The sequence below is a fragment of the Diabrotica virgifera genome, chromosome 5, assembly GCF_917563875.1.
Source record: "Diabrotica virgifera virgifera chromosome 5, PGI_DIABVI_V3a".
Classification (NCBI taxonomy): domain Eukaryota; kingdom Metazoa; phylum Arthropoda; class Insecta; order Coleoptera; family Chrysomelidae; genus Diabrotica; species Diabrotica virgifera.
In genome coordinates, this window is record NC_065447.1 from 216,891,324 (window position 1) to 216,911,953 (window position 20,630).

General features: G+C 30.0%; 1 protein-coding gene across 1 annotated transcript in view; it reads left to right on the forward strand.

Moving 5' to 3' along the window:
* Positions 1 to 380: 380 nt before the first annotated feature.
* LOC126884627 (chitin deacetylase 7-like) overlaps positions 381 to 20,630 on the forward strand; it is a 44,397-nt gene continuing 24,147 nt past the window's right edge. Inside the window, exons 1-2 of the mRNA XM_050650687.1 lie at positions 381 to 708; positions 9,934 to 10,130. Of these exons, the coding sequence (XP_050506644.1) occupies positions 538 to 708; positions 9,934 to 10,130 (368 nt within the window). The 5' untranslated portion in view covers positions 381 to 537. The remainder of the gene's footprint in view (positions 709 to 9,933; positions 10,131 to 20,630) is intronic.

Genomic DNA, 20,630 nt, shown 5'->3' on the forward strand with positions numbered 1-20,630 from the left:
TAAAAAAACAGTAAAATAATTAAAAAAAAAAACAAAATAAAAAAAGCAACACTATGTACCTATGTATCTAAAAATAATATTGTAGTATGTACTTATGTTATGAAATAAGAAATTTATGACTATGAATCTGCAATCAATCACAAACAAGTCTGGCCAATTGGCTCTGCCAAAGCCATTTTTCAAAAAAAAAATAATAATTTTAATAAAAATATTGTTATTACAAATATTCTATTTCCTACTGCAAAAAAATGTGTGCTAAAAGTTAGAATAGACATTTAAAACTTTTCTCGTAGTTCTGTTAATACTTGACCTTTAAACAATTTTTGTTCAGATTAGTTAATAACTTCAAATTTTACAGATATGTTTCTAATTAAGTAGACGGTGCACATAGTATAACAATGAACTATTTCTAAATTTTAATATAAAATATGATAATTATGCCAATAAGAATGTTATCTAGTTATTCATTTATTACGATAACAGACGATTCAATAATCTTTAATTTTTAAGTTTATTATTAATTAAGTTCCGACAGAAATGGGTGGTCATAAATTCATACTCTTATTAGTTTTTTGCTCATTTCTTATTCAATTAGTGTGTTTAGAACCCGCTCAGAAATGTGATCCTACGAGCTGCACCATTCAAACTAATTGTAGGTGCTCAGATGCAAGTTCTCCTTTTACAACTGCACTGGATGATTGGCCACAAGTAAGTATCTAGGTACAAAATTTGCCTAAACTCTAAATGAGTAAATGATAAAATAAACAATTACAGATGCATTTAGTCCAGAAAGCCACTGCGCATCCACTAGGGAAAATATTCTAATTCGGATTTTTTGCACAATTTTACTCAAAAAGGACTCCTTTTAACAAATTTGCATGTTGCCAGGACCAAAAGGTGGTCAAAAATTTTTTAAACGTTTTTTTTTTGTTTTTTTCCTAAAATTATTTTTTTTGCATGGAAAAAAGTTTTTTTAGATTTTTTGGATCATTCCAAACAGAAAAGGCCTTTAGTGACTTTTCTCTAAAAATGATAGTTTTTGACATATAAGCGATTAAAAATTTAAAAACGGCGAAATCGGCCATTTTTAACCCTCAAGAACTATGTGAAAAACTGAAAATTGGAATGTTGCCAAGGTAAGTAGATATTCTTTAAACATCGATTGATGAAATCCCGAAGAGTTTTTTTCTATACCATATTCAAAACTAGTTTGTTTTTTAATTGGTAATCAAGCGTGCGCGACACTATATTCCACCGAGAGTATGGTGCAAATGAAAGGAATAAATTCGTTATTTCGTAAACCGACGACTTTAAGGAAAAATCCCGAAACAGGTCGATTTTTATTTTTAAGTTATGATATTGTGGCGTATATCGTATACTAGTGACGTCATCCGTCTGGGCGTGATGACGTAATCGATGATTTTTTTAAATGAGAATAGGGGTCGTGTGGTAGCTCATTTGAAAGGTTCTTCAATTTTCTATTCAGTAATGTAAACATTTACATAATTATTTATACAGGGTGTCCTTCTACTTATTTTTTTGTCAAATAATTTAATTTAATAAAAATTTTTTGGACACCCTGTATAAATAATTATGTAAATGTTTATATCACTGAATAGAGAGTTGAAGAACCTTTCAAATGAGCTAGCACACGACCCCTATTCTCATTTAAAAAAATCATCGATTACGTTATCACGTCCAGATGGATGACGTCACTAGTATACCATATATGCCACAATATCATAACTTAAAAATAAAAATCGACCTGTTTCGGGATTTTTCCTTAAAGTCGCCGGTTTACGAAATAACGAATTTATTCCTTTCATTTGCACCATACTGTCGGTGGAAAATAGTGTCGCGCACGCTTGATTGGCAATTAAAAAACAAAGGAGTTTTGAATAATGTATTGCAAAAAACTCTTCGGGATTTCATCAATCGATGTTTAAAGAATATCTACCTACCTTGGCAACATTCAAATTTTCAGTTTTTCACATAGTTTTTGAGGGTTAAAAATGGCCGATTTTAACCACTTTATTAAAGTTCAAAGTTTAGTCAAATTTTACACATAAACTATATACAATAGGAAAAATGAAAGAATACCCATGAACGAACATATAAAACACGCTGTATTTTCCTGTCACCGTGTCATACAAAAAATTGGCCAGCGCAAGTACATGTAATAATTATTAATACATGTACTTGCGCTGGGCAATTTTCTTTGTAACACGGTGACAGGAAAATACAGCGTGTTTTATATGTTCGTTTATGGGTATTCTTTCATTTTTCCGACTGTATCTACCTTGAACTTAAAAATGGCGCTAGTTAGGTTGCTTAATTGTTATAAACAAAGTAGCTGTGAATTAGATAAAAAAGTGGCTAACTTTGACCCTGATTAACCTAGACGAAAAGGTTTTTTTTAAATTCGTGTAAAAATACCAGCTTTTCAAATCCCAAAGTAGTTTTAGTCTAGAGTCAATATTAACAAAGTTATTCAAATTGATTATAAGCCAAAAATAACCCTACTTTAGAAAAATGTTTTCGGAATGATAAAAATGATTTTTTTTAAATATGTTGAAAATATAACTATTCTTCTTTCACGTGGTTTTCACAGAATTGCTATATCGTTATTATTTTCTGAACAATAACATTTAAAAAAAAAAGCTCTTTGGGATAAACAAATTGAATAATATTTAAGCTAATTGACGAATCGTCTTAAAATTTGCCTACTGTTTGGACTGTTTGACTCAACTTTTCATGCAATATGAAAGTCTGAAGGTCATTTTCGCAAAAGTTATAGCAATTTTTTTATTCTCGAAATTCTAATTTTATTTTGAAATTTCCGAAAGGATCGGACTAAAATTCAAAAACTGCCATTTTAAACCTTTGCTCATCTACTAAAAGAAGGATACTATAAATAAGATATCTATTTAATTACCCTATTTTTACCTATAGCGATATAAACGAAAAAACTGACATTTTTGACGCTTATTTGTTAATAACTAAAATTCTCGTCGGAACTGTGACGGGCATTTTTGTATTTATAATTTATTAGGTATATAGTAGGTAGGTACTCAAAAAAAACCATTTGCAACCTGGCTGTTCAAGTGTCCCGAGCACGGAATATTTTTGCCTTATTTCCCTGGCGTAATAATTCCTCTGTTCCGTTCATCTAGCATCATATGTTTATTCCATATTTCATCTATTAGAAGAAATTTTTCTTTATGCAATGATGCTCATTTATATTATTTTATTAGCTCTGCTACAATATCGTCCTCACCTACTGCCTTGTAATTTCTGAGCTTTTTTATCTGTTTTTGTATTTCGTATGCTGTGGCACTTTCGATTTCGTCCTTACTGTGAGTTTCTAGTCTTCCGTCATCTTCACTTAGTGCTTCTTCATTAATGTAATGTTTCTCTCCTCGCATATTCTGCTGATCTATTTTAGTTCGAGTTCGACTTCTGCTTTTAGATCTTTCAGTCCACTGTTTTTGGTATGTGGGTTGCCTCTAGTCGCTTTAACTTTTTTCAAAACAGGATTGCGCAAAATTGTCTGTGCATGATACACAATTTTTGGATTAATTTTTCCGCTTCCATGATAATTTGAAAAATTTTATACAGTGGAACCTCGATAACTCGGTTTAATCGGGACCGCGGCCGAACCGGGTTATCGAAAATCCGAGTTAGCCGGAGAGCATGGTAAAAATTAATAAAATACGGTATACTTGTAGATAAAGTCCGTTATAATTAAAATAACATGAAATATATATGCACAGTACACATCTAACTTACCTATAGTTGTATAGAGTATATAGATTTATACAGGGTGTCCCGAAAAGATTGGTCATAAATTATACCACAGATTCTGGGGTCAAAAATAGGTTGATTGAACCTCACTTACCTATATACTATAGTGCACACAAAAAGAGTTACAGCCCTTTGAAGTTACAAAATGAAAATCGATTTTTTTTCATATATCGAAAACTCCTAGAGGTTTTTTATTGATAATGGACATGAGGAATTTTTATCGCAGCATCATCTTATAAAAAAAATTATAGTAAAATTTGTGCACCCCATAAAAATTTTATGGGGGTTTTGTTCCCTTAAACCCCCCAAACTTTTATGTACGTTCCAATTAAATTATTATTGTGGCACCATTAGTTAAACACAATATTTTTAAAACTTTTTTTCCTCTTAGTACTTTTTTGATAAGCCAGTGATTATCGAGATATTTTGAATATTTGTCGAATCCACCACATATTTGTATATGGTTAAGTATGATTATAGACACCTGTTAATAATCTGAAAATTTATTTATAACTTAAATTTTTTGGTATATTTTGAAAAAGAAGCCACATCTCGATAAAAGTTGACTTATCAAAACAAGAATGTGTGTGTACTTTGTACGCACGTAAGAAGTTATACTTCTACTACATATTATGTGATTTTTAAGACTATACCAAAAATTTAAAAAAATAAAAGAATAAAACGCACACAAACACATTGAAAAATGCCACAAAGAAAAAATGATTTCTGGACGATAATAATTGTTGGCAAAAATTTTAAATACGCATTTGCTGAAAAAAAAAAATTATATAACAAATATACTTACAATCATAATATGCATAAAAAAATAAAAAAATAAAACTTGCATCGGGAATTGAACCCTTGAATTTCGTGCCGCTTTGACTCGTAATCGAAGCGTAGACTCACTCGTCCAATCGCACATTATTTATCATGTGGAAAAATACGGTAACTGAACGTTTTACTGTTTGACAATTGTTTTGAAAATTATGTAGTTTAAATTTTGTGGAAGAAAATATAAAAATATAACAAAACAGTAAGAAAACAATATATTAGATGAAGATTGGTAGAACTTTTGTTGGTAATCAAATTAAGTATGTAAATCAAAGCATTACATACCTACTAGATAAATAAATCTACGCCAAAAAATCATAATTTAAAAATAAAAATCGAACCTAATTTGGGATTTCTCTCTAAAATCCGCATTCTTGAGAAAATAAATGTATGTATTTCAACCTAATCCAAATGTATAATTACAATATGATTATAATAAAAACTAGGTACTTACCAAATTAGAATGAGTTTTCCTTGTCCAAAATAGTCCAAAAGTCCAAAAATATAGGTATATGAAAACTATTTAAAAAGGCAGTATAACTATTAACTAACTTTTGTTTGTTGTTTCTTTTCACACAAATTTTAAAACGCAACAACCATAAATAATCTAACTACAGCTGTGCCACAGCCACCATATTGAATAATTTTTGACATGTCATTTGAACATCCAATCAGAACAAAGTTATAATGCGCATGCGCCCGGTCGCTAGGTTTTCCCATATAAAAATTTACCCTCTATCGCCGGTAAAGAAGTATAACTTCAAAAAGACTAAGAGGCAAAAAAGTTTTAAAAACACTGTGTGTAACTAATGGTACCACAATAATAGTTTAATTGGAACGTACACAAACATTTGGGGGGTTTAAAGGAACAAAACCCCCATACATTTTTTATGTAAATATAGTAAAAAAGAAGCCGCATCTCGATAAAAACTGGCTTATCGAAAAAATACTAAGAGGCAAAAAAGTTTTAAAAACGTTGTGTTCAACTAATGGTACCGCAATAATGGATTAATTGGAACGTACACAAAAGTTTGGGGGGGTTTAAGGGAAGAAAATCCCCATAAATTTTTTATGGGTGGACAAATTTCACTATAATTTTGTTTTAAGGTGGTCCTGCCATAAGAATGATACATGTCCGTTTTCAATAAAAAATCTCTGAGAGTTTTCGATATATTGAAAAAAATCGATTTTCATTTTGTAACTTCAAAGAGCTGTAACTTTTTTTATAAGCACATTTGTACTAAGGTAAGTTAGGTTCAACCGAACTATTTTTGACCCCAGAATGTGTGGTATAATTTATGACCATTCTTTTTGGGACACCCTGTATATAGTGCATATAGATTTTCACTTCGGAAAAAATCAAACAAGATAGAACTCTATAATTTCATTAAGAAATGTTTAATAAACAACATAATATCAAAAAGTTCTACTCGAGAAGTGTGTGCTTCATTTTTTATTAAACAAATGAACTGCGAAATTCGATGTTTTTTTAAATAACTCCGAAAATATAAATTTTAGAAAAAAACTGACTTGACCATTGAAAAATTCAGAATATTTTACAAAAAAAACGTTATATAAAGAATTTTGTAAAATTAAACCTGTACCTTCTATAATTTTTTATTTATAACGCTAAAGTCACCCTTCTCACAAACATTGGCGCACTGTAAACTACAGTACGGCGAAGTGCACGGTAGAGTTATTTTAATGTAATTCTTTAACTAATAGATCAAATGAAATTTTACAAATTGAACATGAAAGAAGAATAATTAAGCTATCTTATGGTTATAATAGAAAGAAATAAAAATGTATGGGCATAAGTACGGTGTGAGCGGAAAGTGAGCCTTACATGAATTTTGTTTAAAAATGATTTAAAAATGTGTAACTAATACAATTTTTCTTATAAAACTCTCAATTTTGCACAACTTACCTTTTAAGCGTCTTACTAAATGACGTTTTATTCAAAAAAAAATCTCAAAAATTTATTTCAAATTATATGACGTCTCAAGAAATGTAATTTTTGAAATCTTCGTAGTTTTATATAATTACCACCACTTTAAGACGGTATTACTCAAGTTTGAACAGATCTATTACAGTTTTATAAGCGTTTTTTTATAGCTTAGGATGTAATATTTAAAATGCACTAAATTATTTTACTTTAGAAATAAAATAAACGATTTCTTTTTGAGAAAATTAAGAAAGATAACAAAAATGTAATACAAAAACCGAAAATTACTAGCTAAAAAAATGTTTATACAAAGTGATCAAAACTTTTTTCTGTAAAACTTACCTAAAATACATTTAATAATAAGCTTCAACAATAATAAATGTTCAGCAAAAAAATTTTTTTAGCTCTTATACAGTATGTCTGCGTAACTTGGAACCTATTGATAACTTTTTTATTATAGGTTTACGAAAAAAGTTATTCTTTATAAAATACTCTGCATCGTATGTAATCTAAAAGGCAATCATCAAATATCAAATTTAATTAATTTTATACGAGGTATGTCAAAAAATATGAATTTCACTCAAGAGTAAACCTAAGAGTTCGCCCTAAAGAGTACCTTTAAACTTCACAATATCGAAAATTTTTATTAAGAAAAGTTGTTTGGAATTAAAAAAATTGTTTTAGTGTTCAATTATATCCTAATTAAAATATTGTGAATAATAAAGGCACTTAATTCTTAAGAAAATTCATATTCTTTACATACCTCGTATAAAATTAAAAAAGTTTGATATAATATGATGGTTGTATCTTAGATTTTAGACCAGGGAGAGCATTTTATGAGGAATAACTTTTTTTCGTAAAAGTGATAATAAAATAGTTATCATAATTGTAATAAAATGATGATGAGTATCCGTAATTTGAGAAAAAATTGAATTTTTTTTTTTCGATCAGAATGATGTTTTTTTTACTCTCCAATTTATTTAACAATCTGTTCCGTTAGGAACAATCAGTTAAAGTTATGACTTTCTTAGGCTATGACATGTAGGTAAGAATTCCAATGAAAACTTTCCTTTCTAAATTATCAACAAATGTATAGATAGTACTACTAGTAAAATAAAGTAAAACTTAAAATAGTTCTAATTTATCTAAAATCTATTTTTTAAGTCAGTTGGTTTATATAACGCTTAAGTCTGCGAACTTCACCCTCCGTGTTTAATAATTCACTCGCGAAATCATTTGGATGCGCACTAAGTCTTTCTTCATACTTTTCACTGTATTTGCTGATTTCTTCTTTGATGCTGGGAACTTTCAGGTCTCTCTCTATTATTGCGTTGGGGACGTACCATGGAGCGTTTACTATGGTTCTTAATGCCTTATTTTGAAAACGTTGTATAATTTCCAAGTTAGAGTTGCTGGCTGAGCCCCATAGCTGTATGCCATAGGTCCATATGGGTTTAAGTATGGCTTTGTATACCACTAATTTATTTTCAATTGACAGTCTTGAATGTCTACCCAGAATCCAGTACATTTGTTGAAGTTTGAGTCCAAGTTGCTTTCTTTTGGTGAATATGTGTTTTGTAATGATGGAATTGTATATTTAAACATAGTTTTTAATTTTAAACAACTTTTCATTATATCATTTTTTGATATTCTGGAATATAAAGGTACTTTACTCTCTAACGAAATTCATATTTTTGACATAACTCGTATAAAATTGATAAAATTTGATATCTGATGGTTGAGTTTTAGATTTTTGACTATTCAGAGCATTTTATGAAGAATAACATTTTTTCGTAAAATTGATAATAAAAACGTTTTCCATGTGGTTCCTAGCTACGCAGACATACTGCATAAGAGCTTCTGTATAAGACTTTTCAAATTGCAATGCCATATTCGGATTCAGCATAATCAAAAACAAAAGAGAAACATATTTGATCAAAGTAAAATGATGAATTTAACGATATTTTTAAAATTATTTATACAAAACAATTGTTATTGTTTAAACAATTAATAAACACTTAGCGGCCAAATCTGCAAATAAAACTTTTTACTTTAACATGTATATAAACTAACAAAAAAAGTTTTAGAAAAATATAAGCTTGTTTGAATTTTTCCGAAACAATGCATGTATTCGTTCTAATTGCACTCCCCTAATAGTATAGACAGTATAGAGTATTGTTCATTTCTAGGTAAAAAAACTCAGTCAGTTTCGGTTGTGTCAATTTCGTCTGCCATCGGAACAATGTTATGTTATTTAAGAACAGTGGCTCTTTCATTGTTTAAAAGACCATTGTTTAAAAAATAATTTTTTAAAAGACACTTGGAAATAAATAAAGGAATAACAGGTGCCTGTTGTTTGCGATAGCCCCAGATAATTAACATCGCTCTGCCGCCGCCGCCGTGTGCCATGAGTCATTTTTACTATCGTATACGCTCTGAGCTTCGCTGGTGTCGCTCCTAGCGGATTAGTAATGCAACTTTCACCGGTAATTTTTAAATTTATTATTTAATTGTTATCGCTTAATTATATTTACAACGCAAAAAAGTCATTAAATTGTAATCGATTCTTTTAAGATTTTGCTAATCATTTTGACGTTCTATAGGGCTTTTCATCGATTGTCATTTGTTTCGAGCTTCTGTCAAATGTCGTATAATCCGTGTATAATATTAATATACACGGATTATACAACATTATGGCAGAAGCTCGAAACAAATGACCGTGAATGAAAAGCCCTATTGATGAAATATTAATTTCTTACTTCGGATACTTTCACAATTATCGTGTAGATGGCGCTAAGATTAATAGATTAATTTATAATTACATATTACGGAACATTAAAAAAACTTAAATTCAGTATTTAAAACGTAAAGACATTTATGTCAAATTTCCAGTAAACGTTTACAGACTTGTCACTATATTGGCGCTCGCGAATCTTAAATATCCCCTCTACGTACGAGCTCACAGCGTATAGTTCAAATTAGACAAATACCCATTATCTCTCAAATATTATATTATGGTCGAAGCGAAGTTTTATCAATGAAACTCGATATTTTTAAGACATTCCAGAAGAGGCTACAGATAAAATGTTTTAACATAATACATACATTTTTATTGTTGAAATGTTTGTCTGATGAAAATCGGTCCGGGTTAGCCGGACTTCCGGATTATCGGGGGCCGACTTATCGAGGTTCCACTGTATATCGAAAATAAGAACTTCATAGCAGTCCAATGGGCATCAGTAAATTAAAAGAATAACAGAATTAGGAATCATCTCTATGAATTCATTATAAAAATTATGAACATTTAAAAATAATCTAAACAAATTGTTTATTAAGAATTTTTTTTTTTTTAGTTTATTACTTTAACCTTTGACGACCACTTTACGGAGCAAATGTTAGATGACGTTTACTTACCATTATTGATACATCAAGTCAATCCTGATAAAAGACCAGTTAGTGCCACATTTTTTATTCCACATGACAATACCAACTATCAAGCTGTCAATGAAATATACAATTTTGGATTTGAAATTGGGGTAAATTCTATAACGTAAGTGTAATAAATTGTTTTTATGAATAACAGTGTACATTTGGCTGATGGTCATGTAAAACCGAGACATAATATGGAAACAAAAGTAGGTGTATCCCACATAACAATTTCATGTTCTTAGTAGATTCATAGAACATACTTTTCAGAAAAAGTATATACTTAGAATATGCGTAATTACCATTGCGAATGTGCAGAGCATATACTGAGTATATACTACATTACAGTACTTAAACGTTCTATGTATATACTTAGAATGTACTACCGCACTTCTTTTCAGTATATACCAAGAACATACTTTTTAGAAGATTCTAAGGAGGTGCTATAAACCTTCTATTTATATACTTAGAATGTACTATCGCACATATTTTTAGTATATGGGAAGAATATTCCAAGGAAGTGCTATATACCTTCTAGTTATATACTTAGAATGTACTATCGCACATATTTTTAGTATATGGGAAGAATATTCCAAGGAAGTGCTATATACCTTCTATGTATATACTTAGAATGTACTATCGCACATATTTTTAGTATATGGGAAGAATATTCCAAGGATGTGCTGTATTTCGCAGAAGTATGTTTTCAACATCACCCAATCTCATCCTATATAGGTTCTACCAAAGAATACTAAGTATTCTTTGGTTCTACTAATATATTATATTTACATATTCTAATTGCATATGAGAATGTAGTTATTACATTCTACAATATTACGTAAAAAGTAAGTATAAAATATATAAACTTTAGTTAGTTATATAGGTACCTATGTATAATAAATATTATATGGGTAAGTAGCCTATATATAAAATATAAGTTATATTTAGTTATTATGTGCACATCAAAATAAAAATGCTGCTTATATAATTATATAATAGCCAAATATATATAATATGTATGTAAATTACTAAAATTTATAGGTATCTATATACATTATACATACTTTTACTTACTAGGTATTTAGGAAATATTGAAGTACCAATATCAATTTATTATTTTCAAACTGCTTTTTATGTTCTTAAAAATGTTTTAGTCCTTGTAGCTAGAAATACTTGGTCCTACCTAACAGCGTAGACATAAATGCATAACTGTAATGGAAACTATTTTCATATTTTGCTCTTTTGTTACCTACCCCCTTCCCTTGTGCAGGTATAAAATGCACTGCAAGGGTCAGAATGACAATGAATGGCCGTTTCCGGATTCCTGAAAATTATAGGTAAAAATACTTATGGTATAAACTCAAATCAAAATGGTATATTCATTTCAACTGAAAACGAAACGAGAATTTCTCATTTTTCCTCTATAGAATTAAGTTTTAAACTTTTTACCATACAATTAAAACGGTTAAAAAAATGAATTAGATAGTTCACTAGTACCTACCAAAATACATAAATTTGATTAATTATTCTTAACGCGAAGTTGATAATCTATAGGCTAACATTATTCTTCTTCCTATAGGTACATACAGTATATTCTTTTTAAGATATTTTAAAAGTATATACAAGTATGTGTTAAGCATATACTTTTGCATATACTTACGCATATACTAAGAATATTCGATTAAGGTATATTCTAAGAATAAACTTTTACGAACATTCCGAGATACTACGTACCCGAATGTGCTCAGTATATTCGGTGCAAGAATATTCTTTGAGGCACATGCAAAGAACATGAAATTTAGAATGTTTTTTATGGTACATGCTATGCTTGTACTACGCATATACTAAAAAGGATATACTTCGACGAATGTTGGTAGGATATGCTTAGAACATGATGCGAACATCATTGTTATGTGGGATGTCCATAGACGAACTGAGGAAAACAAAACACTGAATAAAGAAAAAGAGAAGAGAATAAAGATAAGATCGACTGTTGTTATTCATTTACGGAAGATTTGCACAGAATCTAAGTAAATATTGTTTTTTCTTTTTAACTGCCAAATGTACACTTAATGACTTCGTGGCGTTTTTTTTTTATTTTGAAAAATGGCTTTGGCAGAGCCAATTAGCCAGACTTGTTTCTGATTGATTGCAGATTCATAGTCATAAATTTCTTATAACATAAGTACATTCTACAATTTTATTTTTATAGATACATTGGTACATTGTGGAGCTTTTTTTATTTTGTTTTTTTTTAATTATTTTACTGTGTTTTCTTTTATATATATTTTAATTTGTGCGAAACACTTTTTTTTACTTCTTTTTTTTTTCTATTTTTTTGTTCCTTTTTTTCTTTTTTTTTTTGTTTATTTTTTTGTTATTATTTTATTTTGTGTTTTTTTTTAATATTATTTTTTTTTATTTTTTCAAACCACATTAACAAATTATGCCTATTTATTACATATTACGTTTACAACTTGTATTTACATAATTTAACATGTTTATAAATGAGATGAAGAATTTCCATATCATTTGTAAATATTAAAGTATTTAGGTTTATTGGGAAAACATTTTAAATCTTTTAATTCCTTATAAAGGTCGTTTATGTTATTTATGTTTAAATGACATTCTATTATGACATGTGTTAGATCTCCGATTTTGCCACAAGTACAATTGGGAGTATCTGCCAAGCCGATTCTATGCATGTAAGATGGCGTAAGAGCATGATTGGCTCTCAATCGATTAATGGTCTTTATAAAATGTCTGTTATATTCTGTGTAAAACCATCTTTTTGAGAATATCCTAGGGTTACAATGAGCAAAATTTGAGCCAGTATTACATTCTCTGTAATGCAATTGCCAATTATTTTTAAGTTTTTGTCTGTTAAAAGTATCAATATCTGAAGCTGGAATTAAATTTTTGTTTATTTTTTCTCCGATCACATAAGCTGATTTAGCAAAATTGTCAACTATTTCATTGCCTTTTATTCCCGAATGATCCTTAATCCAAGCAATTGTTACATTTACTCCTGATTGTATAATTTCAAACAGAGTTTTAAGAATATTCAATTCAATGTGGTTTATGTGTTTGACTGTTTGAATGTTACTCAATCTGTCCACCACGCTTTTACTGTCAGTAAATATAACATAATTGCTAGTTGGATTCAGTAGTACATACTGAACAGCAAACATTACTGCTATCATTCCTGCTGTGTATATTGAGCATTCAATAGGTAGGCTATATTGATGATGGAAATTTTTATTTTCGTGGAATACTGCACAGTGTGCACAGCCCGTTCCATTTGCGTCTTTTGACCCATAGGTAAATATGTACTGAAAATTTAACCATTTTTCTCTAATAAGTATATCAAACATATTTGGCGGTAAATGTGAGTTTAAATAACATGTTTTAACCTTGTTAGAAAATAATGTTTTTGTCATTGCACTGTAGTAAGGCGGAATTTGGCTTTTATAGATAACTTCACTGTACTTTACCGTACTTAGATAACTTTCTACCAAAGGTATAGATTTTTTAATTCTCCAGTACCTATGAGTGAGGTCTAAAACTGATAGCTCATGTAGATCTTGAAGGTAATTACATTTTTTGGACAGAATTCGAGTTGTAAATTCATCACTGAGAAATTGGCGGCGTAAATGCAATGGAGGTTCCACTGCTTCATTTTCCATTATTTGGACTGGAGTGGATTTTAAATAGCCTAGGCATAATCTTAAGCATTTATTTTTTTGAATTTCAAGTTTATTTAAAAGTGTATTGGTCGCTGATCCAAACAAATGACAGCTATAGTCGAAAATGGGTCTGATTATGTTACGGTAAAACATCAAAGCAATATTTGGGTCTGCTCCCCAATTTGTTTTACAGAAAGCTCTTAAAATATTTATTGAGTTTTCTGATTTTTTAACAATATGATAAATGTGATCTTTTCATGACAATTTCCTGTCTAGATAGGTACCAAGATACTTAACACAGCTTTTAATTGAGTTAAGATTGCCTTGTGGAACTCTACGCTTTTTTGTAAAGTAACACACCTCAGTTTTTGTGTCAGAAATTGATAATCCTACTTCTTCATAGCACTGATTTACGATTTCTAATGCGACTTTTAAATTATCCTCACATCTACTTAACAATTTTCCTTCTGTATATAAAACAACATCATCAGCATATTGAAGAATTGTTGTATTGTTGGGTATACTTACTTCAAGATCTATGTTGTACAGGATGTATAAAATCGGGCTTAAAATACTCCCCTGTGGCAATCCAATATTAGTTAGTCGAGGATATGAAAATTCATCATTATTAATTTTTAAGTAAGTTAATCTGTTGGAATATAAAGATTTTAAAAAGAGAGCAAATGAATTAGGGATTCCAATATACAACATTTTTTTGTAAAGAATGTCTAAATTAACATTATCAAAAGCAGCGGAAATGTCAAGGAACGCAGCTGCTGTAGACTTATTTCTTGTAAAGTTAAGCTGAATTGACGTAACTAGAGCTGCAGTTGCATCTTGAGTAGACCTAGACTTGCGAAAACCATATTGGGATCTTGGAAGTATACCATCGTGTTCTAACCAATGTTCAAATCTATTTTTAATTATTCTTTCGAATGTTTTTAAAAGACATGAAGACAAGGAGATAGGTCGGTAAGAATTTGGATCACGGTCTGGTTTGCCAGGTTTTTTAATAGGAATTATCAGGTATTCTTTCCAACTATTTGGTACTGGTATCTTATTTGTCCAAATATTGTTGAAAATGTTTAGACTTCGTGGCGTTACAACCCTTCGTGGGTCTTAGCCCACTCGACAACGTTTCTCCACTCTTTTCTGTCTTAAGCAATCTCTATCCAATTCCCCACGAACATAGCTTTCAGGTCTCCTGCTAATATAGCTAGCTCGAGACAGAGAAGAGTGGAGGCATGTTGTTGTCGAGTCGGCTAAAACCCACAAAGGGTTGTAACGCCAATGAGTAAGTAAGTGTACATTTGGCAGTTAAAAACAGTCAATTATATCAAATTTCTTGTCTTCTCTTTTTTCTTTATTCAGTATTTTGTTTTCCTCAGTTCGTCTGTGGACATATACATCTACTTTTGTTTCCAATGTCTCGGTTTTACATGATCATCCATTCTTTACCTGGTTCTTTTCTGATATCATCGTATCATCTGGTCTGGTAGGTCATCTTCTATCTTCTTCATCTTTTTCACCATGTCTTACACTGTGGCGTGTTTTCTTTTAACAGGGAACTTGCATAAATTTTTAAATATTAAAATAATATTAAAAAATCTTCTTGGTTTAGATTATAGTTCCAGAAGCTGGTGAAAATTGAAAGAATATTTTAGCAACAATTCAGTTGTTAATTAATAATTTACGGTCGCAATAATAACCAAAATAATTATGATACACTGATCAAACTTTGAAATCTCATAAAGATGAGATGCCTATTTAACATTTTCTCGACAAAATATAAATTTTTAATTTTTTTGCATAATCTTTAAATGTTTAAAAAAAATAGTTATAAACAAATTAACGTTTCTCAGAAAGTTTTTATTATATTATAATTTTAAAAAATAGCTAAAATGCGCATTTCAAATATCTTGAAAATGAATGCTTTAAAACTTTTTTGCAACCATTTGCAAAAAAGTTATGAAAGAGCAAAGTAAACATACGATTACTACGGTGTTTATAATTTTTTTAATTCTTTCAAAGCGTAGAAGTGAGTTTAAAGTACAAGCTAATTATTTACAAAAAAATATCGATTATAAGTTTAATGGTTATATTTTAATTAAAGATTATAAATATATTTTTTTGTAATTTACACGCGCGAAAGTAGACTAATACAGTACCGTAGCTAAATTTTCACTCGAAGCGACGACCGGCGGCCGCGCGACGTACACTTTTAATAAATAATGTATGCTGCGTGTCAGTCGCTTCGAGTGAACATTTTAGCTCCGACTCTGTATCAGGCCTACTTTTGCGCTAAAAATTACAAAAAAAAGTATTTTTAATCTTTGATTAAAATATAACCATTGCACTAATTTTTGACATTCTTTGTGAGTAATTAGATTGTACCATAGACTCACTTTTAAGCTTTGAAACAATTAAAACAAATTATAAACAACGGAGCAATCGTATATCTACTTTGCTGTTTCATAACTTTTTTGCAAATGGTTGGAAAAATTTTTTAAAGCATTCATTTTCAAGACCTATGAAATACGCATTTTAAGTATTTTTTAAAATTAGAATATAATAAACAATTTCTGAGAAATGTTAATTTGTTTATAAAAATTTTTTTTAAACATTTAAAGATCATGCAAAAAAATGAAAAATTCATATTTTGTCGACAAAATATTAAATAGGCATCACACCTTTATAATCTTTCTAAGTTTGATCAATGTCTCATGATTATTTTGGTTGTTATTGCGACTGTAAATTGTTAATTAACAATTGAATTGTTGCTAAAATATTCGTTTCATTTTCACCGGCTTCTGAATTTATAATCTATACCAAGAAAGCTTTTATTTCACTAAGCTATATAATTATTAATAAATAATTACTGGCCCAAAAAAATTATTTGAAAATCGAGATTTTGTTGGGAAAATCCACTTTTTCGAGGAAAATTTTCGTGGGAGCAAATCGGGAAAAACATGACTCTATGTAGAATTAAATTGGGGTGAATTTTTATTTGAGTGTTTTTGGTGTAAAGTTAAAATCTTCGGAGTTATAGAGCAATAATTGAAAAAAATACGATTTATCGGCGCCATTTTGTTTATAAAAAAGTGGCACACTATCTGCGGACTTTGCATACCTATATTAATAATATATAGGATCTTATAATTCGATTCCAGCAATAAAATTGCTGGTAAATAACCTTTCTTTGTACTTTACTAATTAGACCAGCGTATTATAACTATTTTTTTTTTCAAAATTTAAAGATTATGCAAAAAAAAAGAAAAATTTATATTTTGTCGATAAAATATTAAATAAGCATCTCATCTTTATAATCTTTATAAGTTTGATCAATGTATCATGATTATTTTGGTTTTTATTGCGATCATAAATTGTTAATTAACAATTGAATTGTTGCTAAAATATTCGTTTCATTTTCACCGGCTTCTGGAATTACAATCTATACCAAGAAAGCTTTGATGTCACTAAGTTATTTAATTATTGATTAATAATTACTTACCTAAAACTTTATTTGAAAATTAGAGTTTTTGTTAGGAAAACCCGCATTTTCCGAGGAAAATTTTCGTCGGAGCAAATCGTGAAAAACATATCTCATATGACCGCTGCGCGCAATCACAACCCACCCATATTATTAATATGGAGGATCTTATAATTCGATTCCAGCAATAAAATTGCTGGTAAATAACTTTTCCATGAATTTTGCTAATTAGCCCAGAGTATAAAACGCGATTAGAGTATTATAGGTCTGGATCCCGCGTATGAAAAAAAAGTTGATTAATAGCAAGCTGAAAATTTGTTAATAGCTTAAGGGTGTCTAGTCGGACAAACTTTGATATATGGTAACACTGGAACAGGGGCAGTTTTAATTGTGGAACAGGTTAAAAATTTGGAACGGTCAGGCCACGAAAACGGCATATGTATTTTGTCCGACAGAACAGACTTGAACTCTCCGAACAGAGATTAAACTCTCATGCAAAAATCAGACTGCTATTTATCACCAAATGGGCGTTTTAATGAGTGGAACATGTAGAATATGTCAAATGACAGGAATTATGACAGGTGATAAATAGCAGTCTGATTTTTGCATGACAGTTTAATCTCTGTTCGGAGAGTTTAAGCCTGTTCTCTCGGACAAAATAAAGGTGCCGTTTTCGTGGTGTGACCGTTCCAAATTTTTAACCTGTTCCACAATTAAAACTGCCCCTGTTCCAGTGTTCCCATATATCAAAGTTTATCCGACTAGACACCCTTAAGCTATTAACAAATTTTCAGCTTGCTATTAATCAACTTTTTTTTCATACGCGGGATCCAGACCTATTACGGGACTTGTATATTACATTTTAATCGTATTTAATTGGAAATTACCAGGTAGTATTTGTATTCTTGTATAGTTCTACAATCAGTTTATTTAGTTTCAAAGTGAAGTTTATAAATCTTTAGAAATTGCTACTTTCTAAAGGGTTCAAAACGCATAAGTACTATTACTCACGAGAGTTTTTCAAAACAAAACGATTAGGTTATTCTGGGGATTGTATAGCACATTTTAATCGTCTTTAGTTCAAATGCTAGGGATAAGTTTAATTTAATTGAACTAACTTGGGGATTAAAAATACAAGATCTTAAGTATTAACTAATTAATGGAACATATTTTGCAAATATTCTCGAAGCATTTCTTTCGCTTATGGCGAAATCATCTCCAAAAGACATAAATGTGTGTCCTGTTATTATCTTTTTTAGAGTTAAAAATAGATGCATTGTTTGTGTTTTACAATATTTTTCCATTAACTAGAACGTATAAAATGAAATGTATACAATCTATTCTAAATTTACAATCAAGATGCAGTAGAAATAAATAAACCATACTAGGAGCACTTCCGAATCATAATTTACAATGTATAAACTTTGGAAATCATGATTTGGAATATACAATGTATATACATTGTAAATTATGATTCAGGAGTGTCCCTAGTAACATTTAACGCGTCTTGGTTTGTTTATTTCTACTGCATCTTGATTGTAAATTTAGTTATAGGTGTCTGTATTGAAACTTCATCACTGCACAATTCAGAGACAAACTTTTAAATTGTTTTGCTTTCTCTTCTTTCGCATCTTCATCACAAGATACAGAATCACTTTCATTGTACCAATAGTCATCACTACCACTATATATTCACTATTATCTTCAAATACAGAACTTTCTGATTCACTCTTTATTGTATCTTCAAATAATGTTTCAAGTCTTTTATAGGTGAAGTTCCTTCATCCTTATTATGTATTTTAAATGGCGACAACCCGACTGTAATACTCCTTTGACATTTACACTGAATACCTTTATTGAGATACCGTTTTTGATGTAAAGCTGGCTGGTTTAATTCAGGTCCTGATTGAACTAAGTTTGTGAAATTAGGATCACACTGTCTCTTATCATCGTTGTCATCTAGAACAGACTTAGATGTAGAAGCGGCATCTTCAAGAAGCAGTCGTTTAACCCTTTTAAGGGCTGCTTCCCTCAGGCTGAGAAAAAACTGGTTTTCTGTCTGGTTGACAATCAAATATGTGCGGGACAACACCTGACTTAATAATTTTGGGACCACCCATAATCTTGAATTATATATAGTTATCCATGTCTTGTTCCAACTGCAACCAATAAACAAGTTTAAGTATGCACATTTCATGAAACGACAACTAATATTTTTTCTTGAAATAGAAAATGTCTTATTACGCTGGTAATAATAATAACGCTGGTTGGTGACGTCAGACCCCAGCTCGCGCTTTTGAAGTTGTTTGAAACGGAAATTTTAGGCGCGGAACTTTGATCAGTTGTTGTACGCATGATACTATAAATAAAGAGATAGTATTTTCCCGTAGCGCAAATACGTCCGCGTCCGAGCTCGCGCATTGATGATGTAACTGGAGACCGGAAGTTGAATTTGAATTCTTGTTAAAGTTAAATGGGATTTGTATGCATTATGTGATGAAATTATTCAATTAGCAAAATAAAATTAAACTTCAATGTATTCGAAAAAAATTTAGTGTCGAGATTCCAGTCAAAATAACTCTCAAAGATAAAATATAAAATACAACCGCGAACAATTCAAAGTAATCGGACATTACGAATGATTACGAACCATTACGAACTTGCCGGTCTCCAGTTACGTCACGACTTCCGGATGTGCAATATATTATCTTGTTATTTATAGTATCATGGTTGTACGTACAGATTGTTAAGATGTAATATTTTGAATATGACATTTTTAAACATAAATTAACAATTTTATGCAAAAATATTTTTATGTGCAAGTTCCCTATTCATCTAGTATTGTCCAACCTTTCTCCATCTCAGGCTAATCTCCATTTAATTTTTATTATGGATATACAAAATTGTATTTTATTCTATTCTCAATATTACTTACCTATTTTACCCCAAGCTGTGGGTGAAAAAACGTTATATAATTCAGAAAATTGTAGTAAATTAGAAAACCTACAATTTGAGCTATAGCACGTTTAATTTCGTTAATACTTTATTGCAAAACAGCCTGCGAAAAGTCAAAAATGGCCGTTTTTGCAATTGCATTATTTATTGTAAAAATATCTTTTATTTATTTTTTAAGGCTTTAAAATGAAGATCTTTTAATACCAAACATAAAAAAAATTGCAGAGCCCGATTGGTGAACTTGTTGCTTAGATATTATAACTTACTTATCCCAAGAAGTCAAATGTCGAAGGCTGTAACTTTTTGAAAAAAAAAATCGTATAGAGTTAATCCAAGATCCACTCTCCTTCTAAAGACTTAAATTTTCATATTCTGATGTAAATAAATGCGTAAAACATTTTTCAACCTCTTATTTCGGGTTTGAAAATAAAGGGGCAAATTTCGTTATAAACATTTAGAACTAAAGCCACCCCTATACATCCTATGAGTTTCT